The following is a 17,455-nucleotide window of genomic DNA, read 5'->3' as shown; positions in this document are numbered from 1 at the left end:
CATTTTTGGGAGACTGAAATTAAGAGCTCTTCCCTCTTACACTCTTTTCCATGCACTCCAGAGTTCTAGCTAGTTAGTGCACTTTGTCTCCTATCAAGTTACTCTATAACCTTCTGTAAAAGCGGAGAAAGTAATTTAGTGAATTATCATTTATTTCCATTTTATAATTTATCCTCTAATCTACCCCCAATATAAAAATATATCATGCCGAAAGTATTCATGGCAGCTGTCTTTAAAACAGTACACCATGCCGGAGGTAACTGATGAGAAATCATCCTCGCTGGCAGCCATTCGAACATCACTAACGATTTATTAACAAAGTATAAATATATAAAAGATCTCAACGTGAAGGAATGGGACAAGCCAAAACAATTCACACTTGTCACCTGAACAAACGCACCACGCTATTACTGAGCAAATGCAGAACATTCATGCAACGCATACAAGTTTAGTTACAGCACTTGTGGAAACTTCACAATATATTGAGCTTATGTGGATAATTCCCCCACAAATTTGCTGTATGATATTAATGTCCTTGATATTAAGTGTATCTATTCATTGTCCACATTTTAGTAATAATTTATCAAAGGAACAAAATTAAGAACTTCATCTGTCTGTGAGTAAAACTCACCACCAGCTGATTATTTTCTCCTGCCTCTGTTTCTGGGGCCTGAGCACGAGGTCGTACCCAACATCAAAGCCTTTTACACACAACAGAAGTGATGTTTAAATGCCAGATAAGCTCTTGCTCGAGGCTTCTGCTCTGTGGAGACTTCTGACTGGATTGAATAATTTACGCTGTTACTGCATACCTTTAATAGCACACATTGCTAATCTTGCTATGAGTAATTAATTTTCACAAAAATAAAACAACGGAGAACCCAACAGAATAAAAACATGTTTCAAGAATCAGACAACAAAAAACCAACAATAAATGCATGCTGAAGTAATGCAGTGCAGCATTGCACTTTCTTAGGCTGAGAAAAATAATGTTTATTCAGCTCTAGTACTCACAAACCCCCACAATGCCTTAAAAAAAATAGAGCATTTGAAATATACTCCACATAGATCTAAAGATCTAGTTTTTGTCCACATGGGTGCCATGCTTCCTGTCGTGAGTTTATTTGCTTGTTTTCTACACGGTAACTACACAATGTGTAGTAACAAAACCCTAGCAAACAACAGCAAGTGAAAAGCAGGAGGCTCTCAGTAAAAGGCTCTCACTAACACAGCTGAAATAGTCCCAGTGCATCTCAACACCCTGTTCCCTTCTGAAACATCAAAGAAGGTCCTAAAAATTGCACGGTCAGTGGCAGTTTTCACAAAAACACTGTCCTGAAGTGTAAGCATTTGTCCACATCTACCATTGGACGGAGTATTTGTTTTCCTCCAGTAAAGAGTAATAGTTTGTTGTTTGTTTTGTTTGGGTTTTTTTAAATAAAAAGTAGGAACTATTGATTTTGTCATGTCTCCCAGGGCACAAATCCGAGAGCACGAGGCTGCACATACTGACGGGTACCGGTAATAGCATCGCACAAGCACAGCAATGGCGCTGGGAGATTAAGACATTTGCCATATGTGAGAGATTCCATGAGTACAACTGGTGTGAACAGTTTTTCCACTGCCCATCCCCCGCGACACCTCGTCCCCACGCTCACCTGCTGAAAACTCCAAACCAAAATTAAAAGGTTTTTCCCTCTTTCCTTCTCTGTTGTTAAATAATGCAAAATTAATGCAGACATTTATAACTAATAATTATTTTACTTAATTTTAAAACTACATCTCCCATACTGCTGTCTACTAGACTCTTAGAAAATGAGAACTAAAGCTTACCAGACTTTTTCTTCTTCCATTCCTCCTCTGGCACATGGGTTTATTACTGCCGGGCTACTCATGGTGAGTGCTGAGCTTTCAGAATTCATTTTTCTACAAAGGAACAAAATATCAAAACCATGAAAAATGCAACATAAGTGAACAATGCGTTTACTAATTCCCTAGAAAACCAAAACTGTAAGACAAGAACTCTGAAGACCAAATACAGTGTGTGTTTTACTCACTTAAGTAAATGTCCTAGATCAATGGGATTAATTGGATGAATACATTGAGGATGTGGCAGTTTTGTGCCAAACCCAACACTGATTGTCTTTTGTTCACTTTGCTGAACCGATGCCAAGAGAGCTGATGTCAGCAAGTCCGGATCCAGGGCCATGCGTAGTGCCAGTGAGTTAATTCAGAGCAGCAATCGCCCTCAGAGTTGCTATGGAATGACCCACACCACACTGGGGAGGAAATTTCAACTTACAAGATTTACAGAAGCTTTTTAGCATATTTTAATGAGTTAAGATCCGTATTTTAATAACTTAAGATCACACTTTGTTGATTTGCGGAAAATAACCATTTATTCATGGCCAACATCACGCTCAAAACCAGCACAGATGTATTAAAATGCTGGCAGTAGTAATGCCCAAGTTGCAGCGCTTCCAAAAGGTCCCTATGGCCAAAGGTGCTTGAAGTAAATGACTTGCATGGTAAGAGCGACTAAAGTCTCCAGATAAAGCCAATTAATGCCACCATGAAACACTACTGGTTTTGGTAACAGGATCCAGAATGCTAATATGGAACTTCTTACACTGATAGCTTTTTCTCTTTCTTTTAAAACAGAGAGAGAAAATATATATATATTTGGCCAAAAGAATCTTATTTGACTTGATTTGACACCTGGTTCCTATTATGATCAGCACAAAGACCTAACTGATTAATGGAGAACAGGTAAACTGCATTTAATTAATATCTCCTAGAACATAACCAGAAAATAGGCTGTGCTTGTCAAGATAGTAATCAATCCCTTACTTTTTGCAAGAAAGTATAAAGAACCATTAAAAAGCTGGTTCAACCTGTGTGAACCCTGGGTAAAAATCTGACTTGCCAGTCATGGACGAAGGAAAATGTGAGCACATTGCATGTGTCCCATCAGTGACAGGCAGATCGGGCCAATCTTCACAAAACAAGTACTTTGAAAGGAATGACAATATTTGTTTCAAAATTCTGTCCACGCAGGAGCAGACAAACAGCCCTCGCAAGCATGTTTATCAGGCAGAACTCCAAAATTGGCAACCAAAATTTGGTCCTGAATGGAACTGATGTGTTCTCCCTCCCTGCCCTTCGCTGTGACCAGAGCTCACTGCACTGCCATGCCAGAGAAAACAGAATGCACCTACGAGAACAGGTCCTTAATTCTGCATTTCTTTTACATCTCTCAGAATAGAAAGGGATAAAAATTCTGCACAGTCTGTTTCTGAGCAGATTTGTGTCTTGAAATCTTGTTCTAAAGATCCAGAAAACTATTCTGAAAGGGAGAAGGACAGCAGGCTGAGCTGTGTGAGAGCAGGAGCAGAGGCTGTCAGCCACCTCAGCTCTTTGTGGATCGGTGCCTGATGTCAAATTAACTCCTGCTTCTGACCTGGGGGCACTTTGGAAAAAATCAAAAGTAAACCAAAACAAAATGACAAACCAACCCAAAAAAAAGTAATTCTAGAAGTGGCTCAGCAGCAGGTATCGAAAGTTAAATTATTACTTGCCTCTCTAATCTACAAATAGTGCAGGAAGGGAGAGTTGTTCTTAAAGGTATCTTGAAGCAAGAATGCAGATTTCATACTCTTCTGCAAAGTTCCCTTCTCTCAGGAAGCAATTTCCTGACAGGGCAAATTAAAACTTTTCTTTTGGTAATAAATTTCTGCTCTACGTTGGGAAAGCCCGTATGTTCCAGTGATCATGCACATCATACCAACAAGAGTTTCACCTCCTCTTACAGTCACTCACACTAGTCAGATCAAAGGTTCAAGGGAAGGCTAAAAGCAGTCCATGAATTCTCAGAGTTGGAAGCTGAAAGACTCAAATTACAAAACCACAAGGTTTCCATTTTCTACTGTTCACTTGTGAACTAGTACCACGGTAGCACAAGTGTTCAATGTATGACTTAAAAAATTGTCGGCGCTCCTCCTCTCACCCTGGGAAACATCTAAGCAAACACTTCGTACATGTCTCTGCATTGAGACTTCCACACTGAGGGCAGAGGGCAGAAGTGATAGAAGTTTCTGTGTTATGAACTCTTCTGTGAACAATTAATAATAAAGGTTGACATATATCTAACAGACAATAAATGAAAAATTGCATAAACCCAATTTATGTTCTCACATGTCCCACAAAGAAAAACATGTAAAATAATACAGGGAAGAATATATCTTGTCAAACCTCTCAACTCCCTCACATTCCCAGTCTAATATCTGAAAATGTGAGTAACATGTTGTATTCCTTCCCCTCCACAACTAGAAATCTCCTTCTGCTGTTTTCTGTACCATAAAAGGAGGGTATTGAGAGGGCAGCATTTATTCATTCTGATAGCAAGATCCCACCCACCACACCTTCACAAAGATATTGAGATGCTGGATGAGACAGCAAGCTTCTTGGATACCCAGAGTCATGTTCCTTCTAGACACACACTTATGTTCTTTCAGCCTCCAATGCTCTGTTTCCAGTAACAGGAGAGATTGGCCAAGTCACCCGACTGAACGCAGCCCCTCTCCACACACCCATGGTGCAGAGAGGCGTGAGAGCGGCTGGTACACTGACCACACACCCTTCCTCAGCCTCCCCGGCGCGGGACAGCACACACAGCCAGGGGCACAGGGCTGCAGATGGGAGAGATGGTGCAGAGCGTCCCTCCCACCTGCCACCCGTGCCAAACAGTGACCAACGCTCCAGCAACACCACCATGAACCCCTTGCTGCTGGAGCATCAACTCCGGCATCTCAATGGCTTTTGTCTGCATCAGCCAGTTGCTTTCACATCATACTGCTCCGCCCTCACTGTCTTTTGAGCTGGAGGAGATTTTAAAGTTTGGAGGTGGATTGTCCGTCCAGCGTTGCCATCCAGTAGCAATTCTCACTCCTACGTCGGCGGCTGGGCAGCCATGAGTCAGGAAAGCTGCTGGGAAATCACCAGGGATGCTCCTGTCTTCCCAGTCCCGCCAACAGGTCTGCACAGGTCCGAGCTCACTCCTTACCAGGAGCAACAGGTAATTAAACAGCTGATCCCCACATCGCTGGCAAGTTTTATGGCCTTGTCAAAATATTAGTTCTTTAGTTTCCAAATGACAAATGCAAAATTGGTATCCATCTACACTTTCCAAAGCCATGGATACCAAACATTACCACGACTTCTCTTCCTTGAAACCCTTTTCAATGAAAAGTTCTCAGGCTGTAGATTTTATCCTGACTCACTGTTGTGCCAGACTGCTCTTCTTCAGAATAAATAACTTTTTTTTTTTTTTAAGTAAAAACTTCATTTTGAGATATAAAAGGGGATATATTTTTTCAAGCATTAAGAATATTTTGTGGAAGTATTTCTAGGGAATGCAAACTGCTTCGGTAGGTCTAAAATAAAACTGAACTGTTCTGTTTTGGAAAGAGAAGTTATTGTAAGGCTTATACTCCCCCAAAATATCGTTTCTATTCAAAGTGAACCACAGAAAATGAAAGCTAAAACTGGCAAAGTAAAATTTTGGTTGGAATATACTGCTTTAGCACTTAGTCAAACAGAATACTAGCACTATCCTAAGAAATCAGCCTCCAGTAATAATAACATCTTAGAAAATTAAATGCAATTCAAGAAGCAAAGGAACAATGTTCAGAAAAAAATATGCTGTTCACAGGTGCCTCTTTCAATATCACCATCCAGCTCTTGTTTGGACTTGAACTTTATGGCATAGGCACTATACGTGATGAAATTCGAAGGAGGAAAATAAATCTGTCATCTTCCCTCTTAATAACTTGAAGCCAGATGCCAAGTCAATGAATATTAATGTAAGAGACTGTGCTCCAGACAGGTTCTGTTCCTCACCCTCTGTACACTGAACCATGACTGTTCTCGTTAAGGAACATGCACTTTAATGAGGTGTTGTCCTAGAGACTGTGCTGTGCTGCAAAGGAGGAAGTGGGCAAAACGCAATTCCAGAACAAAAACACGGGAAAACAATGTCAAAGATGTATTTACAGCAGCTACGTTTAACACAACTGTTACCTCAAAATTCTCTTATCTCCACAACGAAACACACTTTTATATTGTCAAAAAATCATTAACTTTGATTATCTGATAGATTATCAGTCCATCTGCTTTAGATTCTTACACCCTGTAACAGCAAGGCAAAGCCTAGCAGCAGATAGCCACCAGCTCAAGAACTGAAAGTGTGTTATATTTAAATTTATTTTATTCATTTAGATTAAATTCTGGAAGTTCTGCAATTGCCCTTAAATAGACAAATTAAAAAGGGGGCGGGAAAGGATCTAGTAGAGCACAGCACTCGAGCCCTGGAACAGCGATACGGGGTCATCTGAACAGAAAAAAATGAGGAGGTTCAAGGAAAGTGTTGAAGCCACAACACCCCACGGGCTCAACCCAGCCTGTGAGTTTGACCTGTCAGAATGGGGAAGCTATTAGCTGCTCTTTTTAAAACTCTGATTCCCTACACAAAGCCCACTTTCTCTATTTTTTTTCCTTGTGTTACAAAGTATAGCTACCCTTTGATCCTCAGCCTAAAAATCTTTTTTTGCCTTTCCCTCTACTCCCTCTTTGTATCTCTGTACAAATAAGATATTCACAGTAGCAGTAGTTAAAAAAATAACATATCATTCAACAGCTGTTCACTACAGTGCAAGTAAAAATAACCAATATCTTCTGATAAAACGTGTTCCCACAGCTCCTTACCTTCACCAAAATGCTTTGCATTGTTGAAATAGCATCTTGTTATACTTGGCTGATAAGAGAACTGTGAAAAGAGCTTTACTGAACCCTAGGACCCCTCAACACAGAAACTCTTATTCCTTTTAATGAAAAAGAAGGCAGCAGTGTCACTATAGTTACGTGCATCCACTACAAATAAAAAAACAAGGAGTGTTTCAGACCATCATTCTCACAAGTAGAAGTCTTTATGCTCACAAAACCTGAACAATAGATTACTAATTAGCAAGCATCATAATATCTTCAAATAGCCAGTTTTTCCTTACTAGCTGAAAAAGTCTGAAATTTCTAGTGAACAAACACATTTACTGTTAAATTGTTTTCTGAAAGTCACATTTCCACACACACAAACCCGTAGTTATCTCACATCTTGATAGCACTCAGCTCCCACCCAGCACCGCCTTAGGCAAAGAGCTTTAAAACAAACTTCATTACTGAACTGCATAACAAATACCAAACCCAATCTTTTATCCATACTATTTTTCTGAGGTTTTCAGATCCTGCAGCTGCCAAACATTGTTACCCCACTGAAACATACTGCAGTAAAACCAGAGGGAAACTCAAGGAGCTCCTGAAGAACATTTCTCCTGAGCACAAGCCCAAGCAGCGGGCAGTGCTGAGAAGTTTCCCGGTGCGTAATCAATCCCTTCGGGTCAGGCCCAGCACACCATGAACTTGGTTTCACACACAGTGTGGTCACTTCCAGTTTCAACCTCCGTGAGCACATGTGGGATGCCATTACTCATCTTCTTGAAGTCTTTAAAAAACATACCTGATGCACTAAAAAATGAGGCTTTGGAGGACCTTTTTAAATACATATTTTTGAAAGGATATTTTATTCCTGTCCTTGAGGCATCCCATTAAAAACAGTCACCTTATGACCTCTTAAGAAGCTCAGGTAAGATTTATACAGGTAATTTACACAAGTGTATATACAAAGATATTTGGAGCAGGTAGTTCAGAGAACCACAGGCACTGCACATAAGTGTTCACTCTGTATTTGGTGATGCCATTGGACCTCTTCAAGATGACAGAGAAGAGGCTTTAAAATGATTCTGTCGAGTTTGGCTCCCTCTCCCATAGCCACACACTCGCTATAGACAGCGAGACAGCCTATCAGCCATATATAAAAGACAAAGTTTATTTCTGAAATAGCATGAACGTTATATTTATTCTCAGCACAAAGTAGATTAAAAGCTAAAATACAACAGTCAAATACACAAATCAAACTCGGTAGCAGGCTGAAGCCAGAGCACTGACATGGAGCAGTGTTCCATGCTGGAGAGATCCAGCTGCTCCCAGACACTGTTCTCAACAGGCCTAGTCCTTTAGTTTACCAAGACTTAGCTCTGTTCCCTAAAAGATACCAAAAGAAAAGCAAGACAACCAATTACAATTCATCTCATATCACCTTCATGAAAGCAGATGGAGAAGTTTACCAGCAGCAACGAGAGGATGTGGTTACCCCTGGAACATCTTTCAGAACCACTCAAATCTGTATAGTAAGACACCAGCAAGAGGGAAACGACAAGCATGTATGTGCACATGTTTTATTCCCAAATTACACAGATTTTTCCTGAGCTGGTTATTGCTGTGAAAAATAAGAGTTGTGAAAGAATTCAGACTGCTGGTTTAGTCTGTCCTGACATCACGTACTACCGTACATCACTGCCATCGAGAACAGAAGAGCGAGGACTCGTCTGCACTGTCCAACCTGCAAAGTTACCAGGAGCTTTGAGTCCCCAAGTGGTTTCAACTCAGAAATCTTAGCAAAGCAGGGCTAATGGGGAATGGCTGCGAGTTTCACTGTCACTTTTAGGGATGGTAGTTGATTGCTGTATCAATTAAAAAAAAAAAGGAAGATATTTAATGTTTCAGTACTCTGTGTCTTAGTAATAACACACAACTAAATCTCTCTTATCTGATCAGGAAAAAAATCTAACATTATGAAACACGAGCAAGACTTGAACAGAACATTTTCAACAGAGGTTTAAAATGTACAAGGTGCACATACAAAACTAAGTACACTGCCTTAAGCAGAATACAGAGAACGCAAAGTACTACATTCTATTCAGAGTAAAGAGATATCAAGAAATTTTTTTGCCGCTGATGTTATAATTACATATGCCATTCCGAGACAAATCTGTTTCTCTCTGGACTAAGAGACCAGATGTTCCTATCTCAAGTATCTGGCTTCGGCACCAGACAGTAAACAAAACAACCTGTCCGTTCTGTCCGCCTGCAAGAAGAATCCTCCAGCACTGGCCATTCCTTTACACTTCTCCCCCTCTCCAAGTTTTTGTTTCTTTTCAACAAAGCAAGCCAACAAATCACCCCAGTACAATAATCCAGCTCTGCTAGCCTTTAGTCAGTTTGACAAGCAGGAATTTACAATTTTTTTCATAAATGATTATTTTAAATGCAAATACAGCTACTTTTAAGCTAAACATACTGTATTGTATTTTGCAGTTGACACTGTGCAGCAAAACAATGTTGAGAGGTTCCTTCCAAAGATTATGAGTATTTATGTTCCCAATTTAGTGACTCATACAGCTAACAATTTCTGAGATTAATTTAACTCTATCCTCCTCAAACTTCTGAATTTGAAAGCAAGTACTAGGTTGCTATTCAAAAGTTGTAACAATGACAAACACAAAGATTTTATCTATGATTTTTTTTAAATCTGGATTTTATCTAAAAGAAAACTATTTCCAGAAATAACTGTGCTGTTTGTGTAAAGGGTATTAGAAGGGCTATACAAAGCTAAACAAATAAACTATGATTCTGTGATTTTCAGCTGCAATTGCCCAGCACAGTCAGAACCCAAACCTAGATGGGCAAGTTTGCAGGATCACCCCTGCACACAGTAACCGACGCGCCTGAGAAATGTTTCCTAAGATATTAATTACGTATCTGTGGAGGATCAACAAATGCTAATTCTGACAGCATCTGTTTCTGTAGGCAAAGTATTTTAAGGCTCATGCTCATACAAGAACCTGACTATCTCCAGAGGGATACCAGGTTTGGGATACACTCATCACAGCCTGAGTCAAAGCAAATGTGTGGCTTTGAGTGCTGTACTGTGATATATTAATAATACATAATCCATACGTGTCTCTAACCCCTCCCAGCCACCTGCTCCCTGGATGCCTCAGCTCAGGCCATTCTCAGGCAGAAGCCATCGGCCACCCCGAAAACACGCACTGTGCAAATAGCTGGTTGTTGTCTTCAAGACAAAGGTGATGGTCCAGACAGAACCTTCTGAGGGAACACTGTAATATTTAAAATCAAATCAGGACTCCTGATACAGGACAGACAGCACAATGGACGTACTCTTCTCCTAGCTATCATTCTGAGAATTTATTTTGGAAAAATGCTGAAGTGTTTAAAATAAATTAGCGAAAGCTGTACTTCTATTTAACAACTAAAATGTTTGAGAGATGATACCAGCAGAGCAGCTGTTCTTGCTCTACAGAAACCACACAAGCCCAGATAACTCCTGCCAACTTTCCAAGTTTATGCAGGCTTCAGCGGTATAAAAGCCAGTAAACCTTTCTGAATACAAGTCGTACCACACGTTGATTACACCTGAAGAGTTATGAGGGGAAGCGCTTGACTATAAGAGTAATTAAGCCACTACAGAAAGGAAAAAAAAAATACCAATAACAGCATTGGGCACCTTTCTAGTCACAGAATGTTACTGTTACTGTTTCTGTTTGTATATATAACGATTTAAGACAAAAAGCAAAAATCTGCGCTTTTATTGTAAAAAGCATAAAGCTTCTGCTTCTTGTCCAGTTTAAACACTCTCTGGGGAGGGGATTGCTGGATTTCATGACTGGCCACGCTTTCAAGTCCCACCCTCAGGTCCATACAAGACTGTGAAGGAACTCCCATGGCATGGCAATGTGTGCACGCAGATCTGAAATCCTCAGGCTACTCATCAGCACGTGATTAGGAAGAAGTAAATAAATATGCATGTACATATGCCCTTGTGTTTAGACATTAACAGCCCGAGCCATTGGCATGCTGGATTCTGTGCAGTGCTGGGCACCCCCAAGTTAATCATTATTTACATGTTCATGATTGGCAGGGTATCACTTCATGGTCAACCCTGGCTGGCACTAGACGCGAAAACATCTTTGGTTGTTTGTACGTGTTACATTTGGGGATGGAGGCCACCACAGTTACATGCTACATAACTATTAATTTCAGAATAGTTACTTTGCAGACATTGCAGTCAAAAGCAAAGTACGAGATGTTTGTTAATCACAGATTACTTAAGAGTATTTACCGAGTCCTTTATTTTCCAATTATTTCCCCACTATACTACACTGCACTAGTTCTACGTGTTCTTAAAGACTTGTACAAGACCACAGCCATTTGTTTATTCCAGATTTCATATGACTCGGCAACTGAAATCCGCATCACATCCTCACAAGCTGAGAGGCACGATTTAGTAAAAAAATCAAGGGGACTTTAATAGGACCCAGGAAATGTTAGACAGGTGGAGAAAACATTCTTTTCAGCCAATAAATAGAGATGCAAACATGAACATTTCAAGACTTTTCTTTGACCAGCAAGTATTTTCATCTGTTTCCACCTTCTATTCCAATGCGGTGCTGCTCTGCTCCAGCTTTTTTTAAGTCACAGATTAGAATTTATCTATAAAGTACTAGATTTATCTATTTATCTATAAATACTAGAATTTATCTGTTAAACCTACATGACCTTGCAATGCTTGTATCCCCAAAATTTAATAAACAAATAAATAACATGAAGGGGCTGGTTAAATTAAACATTAAGAGACTAATTAAGTTAAACACAATAAATCAAAAATATGATTTATAGCACCTCAAGTCTTTTAGTCTTCCACCAAGCATATAATTCGCCAGTTTCCCTCCACATTATACAGGAAGAAACTGGCAACTCTTAACAAAGTACTTCTCAAAATGCACAATCACGCTCGAGTATAAGGTGTATACAATATAATACACACACACACACAGAGCACTCCAAAAGGATTCTAGATGCATAACAGTATTTGAAGCAGTGCACAGATTCTTCCACAAAAAATACTAAGAAAAATTATGTTTCATCAAAAAAGATTACTCAAAAACCTAAAATACTGAAAACATTCAAGTAAAACTCTGATAAACAGAATTTAGGAGGTCGGGTTCATTTTCTTTAGCACCTAAAGCAAAAGATTTAACATGGGAAAAACTAACTGCTGAGTCCATATTAAGATATTACAGATAAACCTCCCGGCAGAATCAGGTATCACCCACTGCAACCCACGAACAGCAAAACAAACCAGATTCTTGTTTAAGAACACGTGGTCTCGCTGGAAGCAGCTCCACATAATACACCTCCAGATCGCACACAGCAGCCTCCCCCAGCCCGGGCTTGCGCCAGAACAACTGTCTGCACAAACGCGGCCCCGGGAAGAAGTGCCCGATTCAGAAGCGCGCGAGGGGCTGAGCAAACGCGAGGGACCAACGCTGAATGTCCCAGTGTCCGCACGGGTCACGAGGCCTCGTTGCGTTGCTACCCCGCGTGCACGGTTCGACGGGAAGTTAAAAGGGATTTCTAGGCAAAACAATATAGCATTTTGTTTACTAAAACTGGGGAATAAATATTTACCGAGAACAGACAGTGGTATGTATAAAAAGTTTCAATAGAAGGGTTAAATCCACTAAGTGACAACGCGAAGATAACCTTGTGCATTCCCGTGCTTCAAGTGCAGCGGGGCAGCTGCACTGCACACTCTCCCCCTACTTACCTGCTGTAAACCCCATTATTCTGCAATAAATATTTTAACTCTATTTGATTCCAAATGCCATAGCTTCTCCTATTCTGAATTCAAACTCTGTACAGATTCAGCATCCACCTCATAACTTGTTGCACTTGGGATATCTCCATACACGCTACAGAACTGGGTATGTAACAAAATTAATACTGTTAACAAGTGTTTGAGGATGAAGGAATTTCCTCTGCCCTTTCACTATGAAAATGTAGCACACAACATACTAAAGGGTAACATTTAACTATAAATTATATTAATGTATGAATGCACACACAGAAAATATATATGTGAACATTTATATATTCACAAGAACTATATAGAAAAATAAATATATCAACTACCAAAGTTGGGATTTCTTGCATTAACGTAAATGGCTCCTTAGTAAATGACAAATTGTGGTCCCGTGAAGAGAGCTGGTAAAACCCTGAACTGCTCCACGGCCTGTGACACCACCGCTCATTATTTAAATTCACGCAATGATCCGCGCCACGCTAATTAACGCTGTCTCTCTCAGCCTATTCAGAGTCTGCTGTGACCGACTCCACAAGTGTAAATAATTACGCTCGCTGTTTGTTTTTTTCCCCCTTTCAGCACCGAAGCTCCCCAGCTCGTTCCCCGAGGCGGAGGCCTGTGCTGGGGGGCTCGACCCAGCCCGCCCGCCGCGGGAATCGCTCGTCTGCAACAACAACCGCGGTTTGCGGAGGCAACAGGCACCTGGGACTCCGGCCCTCCCTTCGCGAGGCTTTCCTGCTGAATCGACGCTTGTGTAAGAGTTGACCATGAGTACGTTTTTAACGTTCTTTTTCTCGAAAATCAACAGAAGCCAAGCGGCGCCGGGCGCTGAGGGGACGCGGCTCGAGCTCGCGCCGGCTCCAACCGCCGCCTCGCGCCTCCGCAGGGCCCCTCACGGGGCACGAGCGCGGGCGGCCCTGAGGCGGCGGCTCCGCCCGACCCGGGAGACACGGAGCCCCCGGGACACGGAGCCCCCGGGAGACACGGAGCCCGGCACGAAGCCCCGCCGGTGAGGAGCCCCTTGCCTCCCCCTCCCCGGGGAACCGCCAAAGGGGGGCGAGGAGGGCGGCGATGGTGTGAGGGGATGGAGAAGGAGGGTGCGCCCGTCCCGCAGCAGCAGCTGGCGGGAGTCCTTCCCCGAACCGCCCGTGGGGAGTCCCGCAGGGGGCGGCGGGCCCCCCCGGAGGCGCAGTGCGGACAGCCCCGCCGCGGCTGCCCCGAGGAGCTGAGCCGTCCGGCTCTGACAGGAGCCGCCTCCCCGCCCAGCCCCACGGGACGGCACCTCACCTCGCACCCCGCTGCTCCTCCTCAGCTCCCGGCATCAGGCTGGCGGAGCTGCCGCCCCGGAGAGGACCCGCCGGCGGCGGGAGCGGAGCAGACGCGGGGGGTTCCACGGGTGGCCCGGCCGCTGTCAGGGGCGGCGGAGGGAGGAGACGCGCGCCTGCTGGCCCCGCTCCGCCCCCCGCGGCCCCGCGGCCCGCCCGCCGGTCCGCGCCTTCCCAGCGGCCCTGCCCTCCCGCTCCCAGCCCACCTTCCCCCCCGGCCTCCCCTGAGCCCTCCGAGACCTGCGAACCACCGACGGTGCCGAGGGGACACCGGTTCCCATGGCGCTGAGGAGGGGACACCGGTCCCCACGCACAGCCCGCGCTGCCCGGGGAGCTCGGGTCCCACCGAGGTGAGAAACAGCCGAGGAGACCGGCCCAAAAATGGCAAATGGCAGCAGTTCCAGGCTGAGAATCACAAGGGAGATTAATAACAAGTGACCAAAAGTTATTATTAGGTCAACAATCTGGGGAAAGTCGGGGCAAATCATTGACATTGTAACAGGTATGTCTGTTTCAGAGGAAAGTAGTGTGGAAACAGACCTGGAAATCCTACTGCTCAGAAAAACAAACAAACAAATAGGGCTGTCAAGACAGAAAGAAGTAGATTATGAGCTCTTGAGATGAGGGGACTGCGTTGCTGGTGTCCATTTGTACCGTGTCTGGAAACAAGCTTATTTGAATAATTAATTGTGTTTCTCAACCATGGTTAAACTTTCCATTTCAAATCTAGTATATTGCAGTGAGATTTAATCTTTCAGTTGTTTCAATCTGCTGCGGCTAAAATGCAGTATAGACAGAAGAACTCTCTTTAAAGTAGGGACAATTCAACTGGAAAACAGCCATCAGGATGCCATAATAGTTTTGCAACTACTTTTTTCTGCTCCTAAAGCAACAAATCATGTAAACCAGACAGGTATATGGGGGCCTGGCACTTTTCTAGCCCTATGGCAAAGTTTGCTACATAGAAATTTATGTTTTAATCAACACTGTTATGGGCAAAACCTCAACTCCCAGCAGCATCGTTGTCATTAGTAGAACAGCGAAATCCTTGAGGCTGCTCAGGTCTGATTATCTCTGAGGGATTCCCAGAACATTGAGCCTTCACCACAGCTGCTGCCAAGACAACCGGCACAGACTCCCCGGCCCTGTTGGGCATTGCCACTTACAGCCAAATGTGGTATTGATCAACTGGAAATGGGGAGAGATGCTTGTTTAGAGACCTTTGACTTTTAGTCTATGTGTCCTCAAAATTTCCATTGACTTATGGACATGGGGAATGAAGGATTAGCTGGTGTAAATTCTATAATTACATAACATACATGGAATCTGCTCAGCCACATCAAGTGAAAATGTTGTTCAGGGAGATTATCACTTTTCAGTAATTACTAATTTGTAATTCCTGGGTTTTAAGATTATAAACTTTGTGACAAAACTTGCAATTGTTATTTGTTCAGTATTTTAAAATCTTACCAAGCATGAAATTTTCTTTAGTATGCAAAATACAGAATGCAAGCATTACATGTGTTATTACTTCAGTCCAAAACATCTTAAAACACAGTGATATTTGACAGTTATACTTTTTTAAAAGTGTGTTTTAAGAAGCCAATTCAAGGGTAAGGACTAGTGAAACAAATGTACCTATATTCTCAGGTCTGAAGGGAGTCTAAGCACAGGGGGTAAGGTTTAGAAATAGGAATCCTGTCCTGCTTTCCTGATTCACTGTAACTGTTAATAATATTATTCTCCCTCCAGCCTCAGTCGCTGAGCATTGTCCAACTATTCCACAGAGATGGTGGTTTCCTTCCTAACACCTAAATCACACCTTGGCATGTTTGCAAAAGCTACAAACACGAGGAGACAGTTTCCTCTCTGTTGATGACACATCACTTTTACGGGTACATCCCCTAGATCAGATGTTGCTAAAGACAAGCAGGTCTCATTATATTCTCAATTATTTAGAAAGAAATATGATGCAACTGACAGCAATGAAATCACTTCTGACTTCCATCACAATTGCAAAGGAGCCATTCTTGCAAACCAGGTTCACATCAAATGATAAACTTGTAGAGGAGCAAAAGTACCAAGACGTGCCTTGGAAATAAACCACATTGCTTAACACCTGTCCCAAATCTCCCTTGTCCTTCTCTCGCCATGCGCTCTGTTCCCCACCATGCAGACGACTCGCTGCAGGGATGCCACACAACCCGGCTGGGGCGTAAAACTGTGCCCTGGGAAATCCTACTGGTTATTGCAACACGGCACAAGCTGCAATGATGGGATCTCCCGCCAAACCAGCACCTGGTTCCAGGCTGCTGAAAAGCACCATGATGGCTCAAGGCTGGGACGTGAATCCCCACATTCCATCTGAGCTGACACCAACCTCGGCTGCCCTCTCAACCACATCTATTTCCCATCTAGTTCTGATCCATTTCGCTCGGAAAACAAGGATAACCCCACTTGCTCCCGGCCCGTATAACCCCAGTTGTGCACTTGCAAGGAAAACCATCTGCCTGTGACACACCAGACAACTCCTCTGTTGTATGTCCCACTCACATTGTTTGCATCTGATTTCATAATCAGACCCACTGAAATGGGATGAATCATCTGAGAAATAAAGCATTACTAAAAAGGGTGGGGCCACAGCATTCATAAAAGGCTTAGAAAATGCTGCTGAAAAAGACTTTAATATCGTGACTGTTGTTCCATGACTTGCACTGTACATTATTTTCACTGGGCAGTTGCTAGCTGCAGTGAAAATATCCTTAGCACTTATTTCCTTGACATAAAATCCTTCTGCAAACGTTTTTCTTTGAAACACAGCTTAGTTTGGTAACTATGTAAGAAATAAATAAACCAAGTCTGTTCCCTAAGTGTTTACTTTTCCTTTTGCTTTGCTACACATCCAGATTTTTGACAAGTTTATTCCTCTGTGATTGGGTTAGAAATAACATTTTTTTTAACCTTTGAAGAGATGACTTCTATTTTTAGTTTTGATCTGTATTTTTAGTGTCCTGTCAAAGGTAATAAAGAACTCTTGGTGTGCAGTTGTTGGCAATAGTCAATATTCCAGTAAAGGCAGAGCCTCTAAAGGCAGCTTTACCCTCATATGGGAAAAACACTCCTATCAGTCTTCCAGGCTCTCTGTAAAATCTTGGGTTCCATGTCTACTACCAAGAAATGTTATATTCCCTAGGAAATTACATTACGATTATCAATAGCTGCAGATTTTTGAGTAAAATCTCATCCTAAATATGGTTGGCTGCTACAGAAATTCAGAGCAAGGGACGTGAACCATTTGTTGGTTTACAGTCAAAGGGTTAACACAGCTTTTGCACAGGGAGCACATGTGTTATAGCATTTACAATTACATATTTCCCCCGTGGAGGAAAAAATACCCATTCTATAGACTATTATGCAATAAATTTACCTGACTTGTCCAATCCCCACGACGGCCTCTCTCCAAGCAGGTATTTTGCCAGCAGCAGCACCTGAGCAGTTGGAATTCCCGCATTCCGCA

General features: G+C 42.5%; 1 protein-coding gene across 1 annotated transcript in view; it reads right to left on the bottom strand.

The window, feature by feature from the left end:
• ARHGEF3 (Rho guanine nucleotide exchange factor 3) overlaps positions 1 to 13,935 on the bottom strand; it is a gene marked incomplete at both ends in the record, with an annotated part of 81,394 nt that extends 67,459 nt beyond the window's left edge. The window contains 2 exons of the mRNA XM_080350416.1: positions 1,834 to 1,926; positions 13,901 to 13,935. Of these exons, the coding sequence (XP_080206542.1) occupies positions 1,834 to 1,926; positions 13,901 to 13,935 (128 nt within the window). The remainder of the gene's footprint in view (positions 1 to 1,833; positions 1,927 to 13,900) is intronic.
• Positions 13,936 to 17,455: the final 3,520 nt, after the last annotated feature.

The sequence above is a fragment of the Nesoenas mayeri genome (assembly GCF_963082525.1).
Source record: "Nesoenas mayeri genome assembly, chromosome: 10".
In the NCBI taxonomy this organism is placed as follows: domain Eukaryota; kingdom Metazoa; phylum Chordata; class Aves; order Columbiformes; family Columbidae; genus Nesoenas; species Nesoenas mayeri.
The sequence above is the reverse complement of the archived record's forward strand: the minus strand, read 5'-3'. Positions and strand labels throughout refer to the sequence as shown.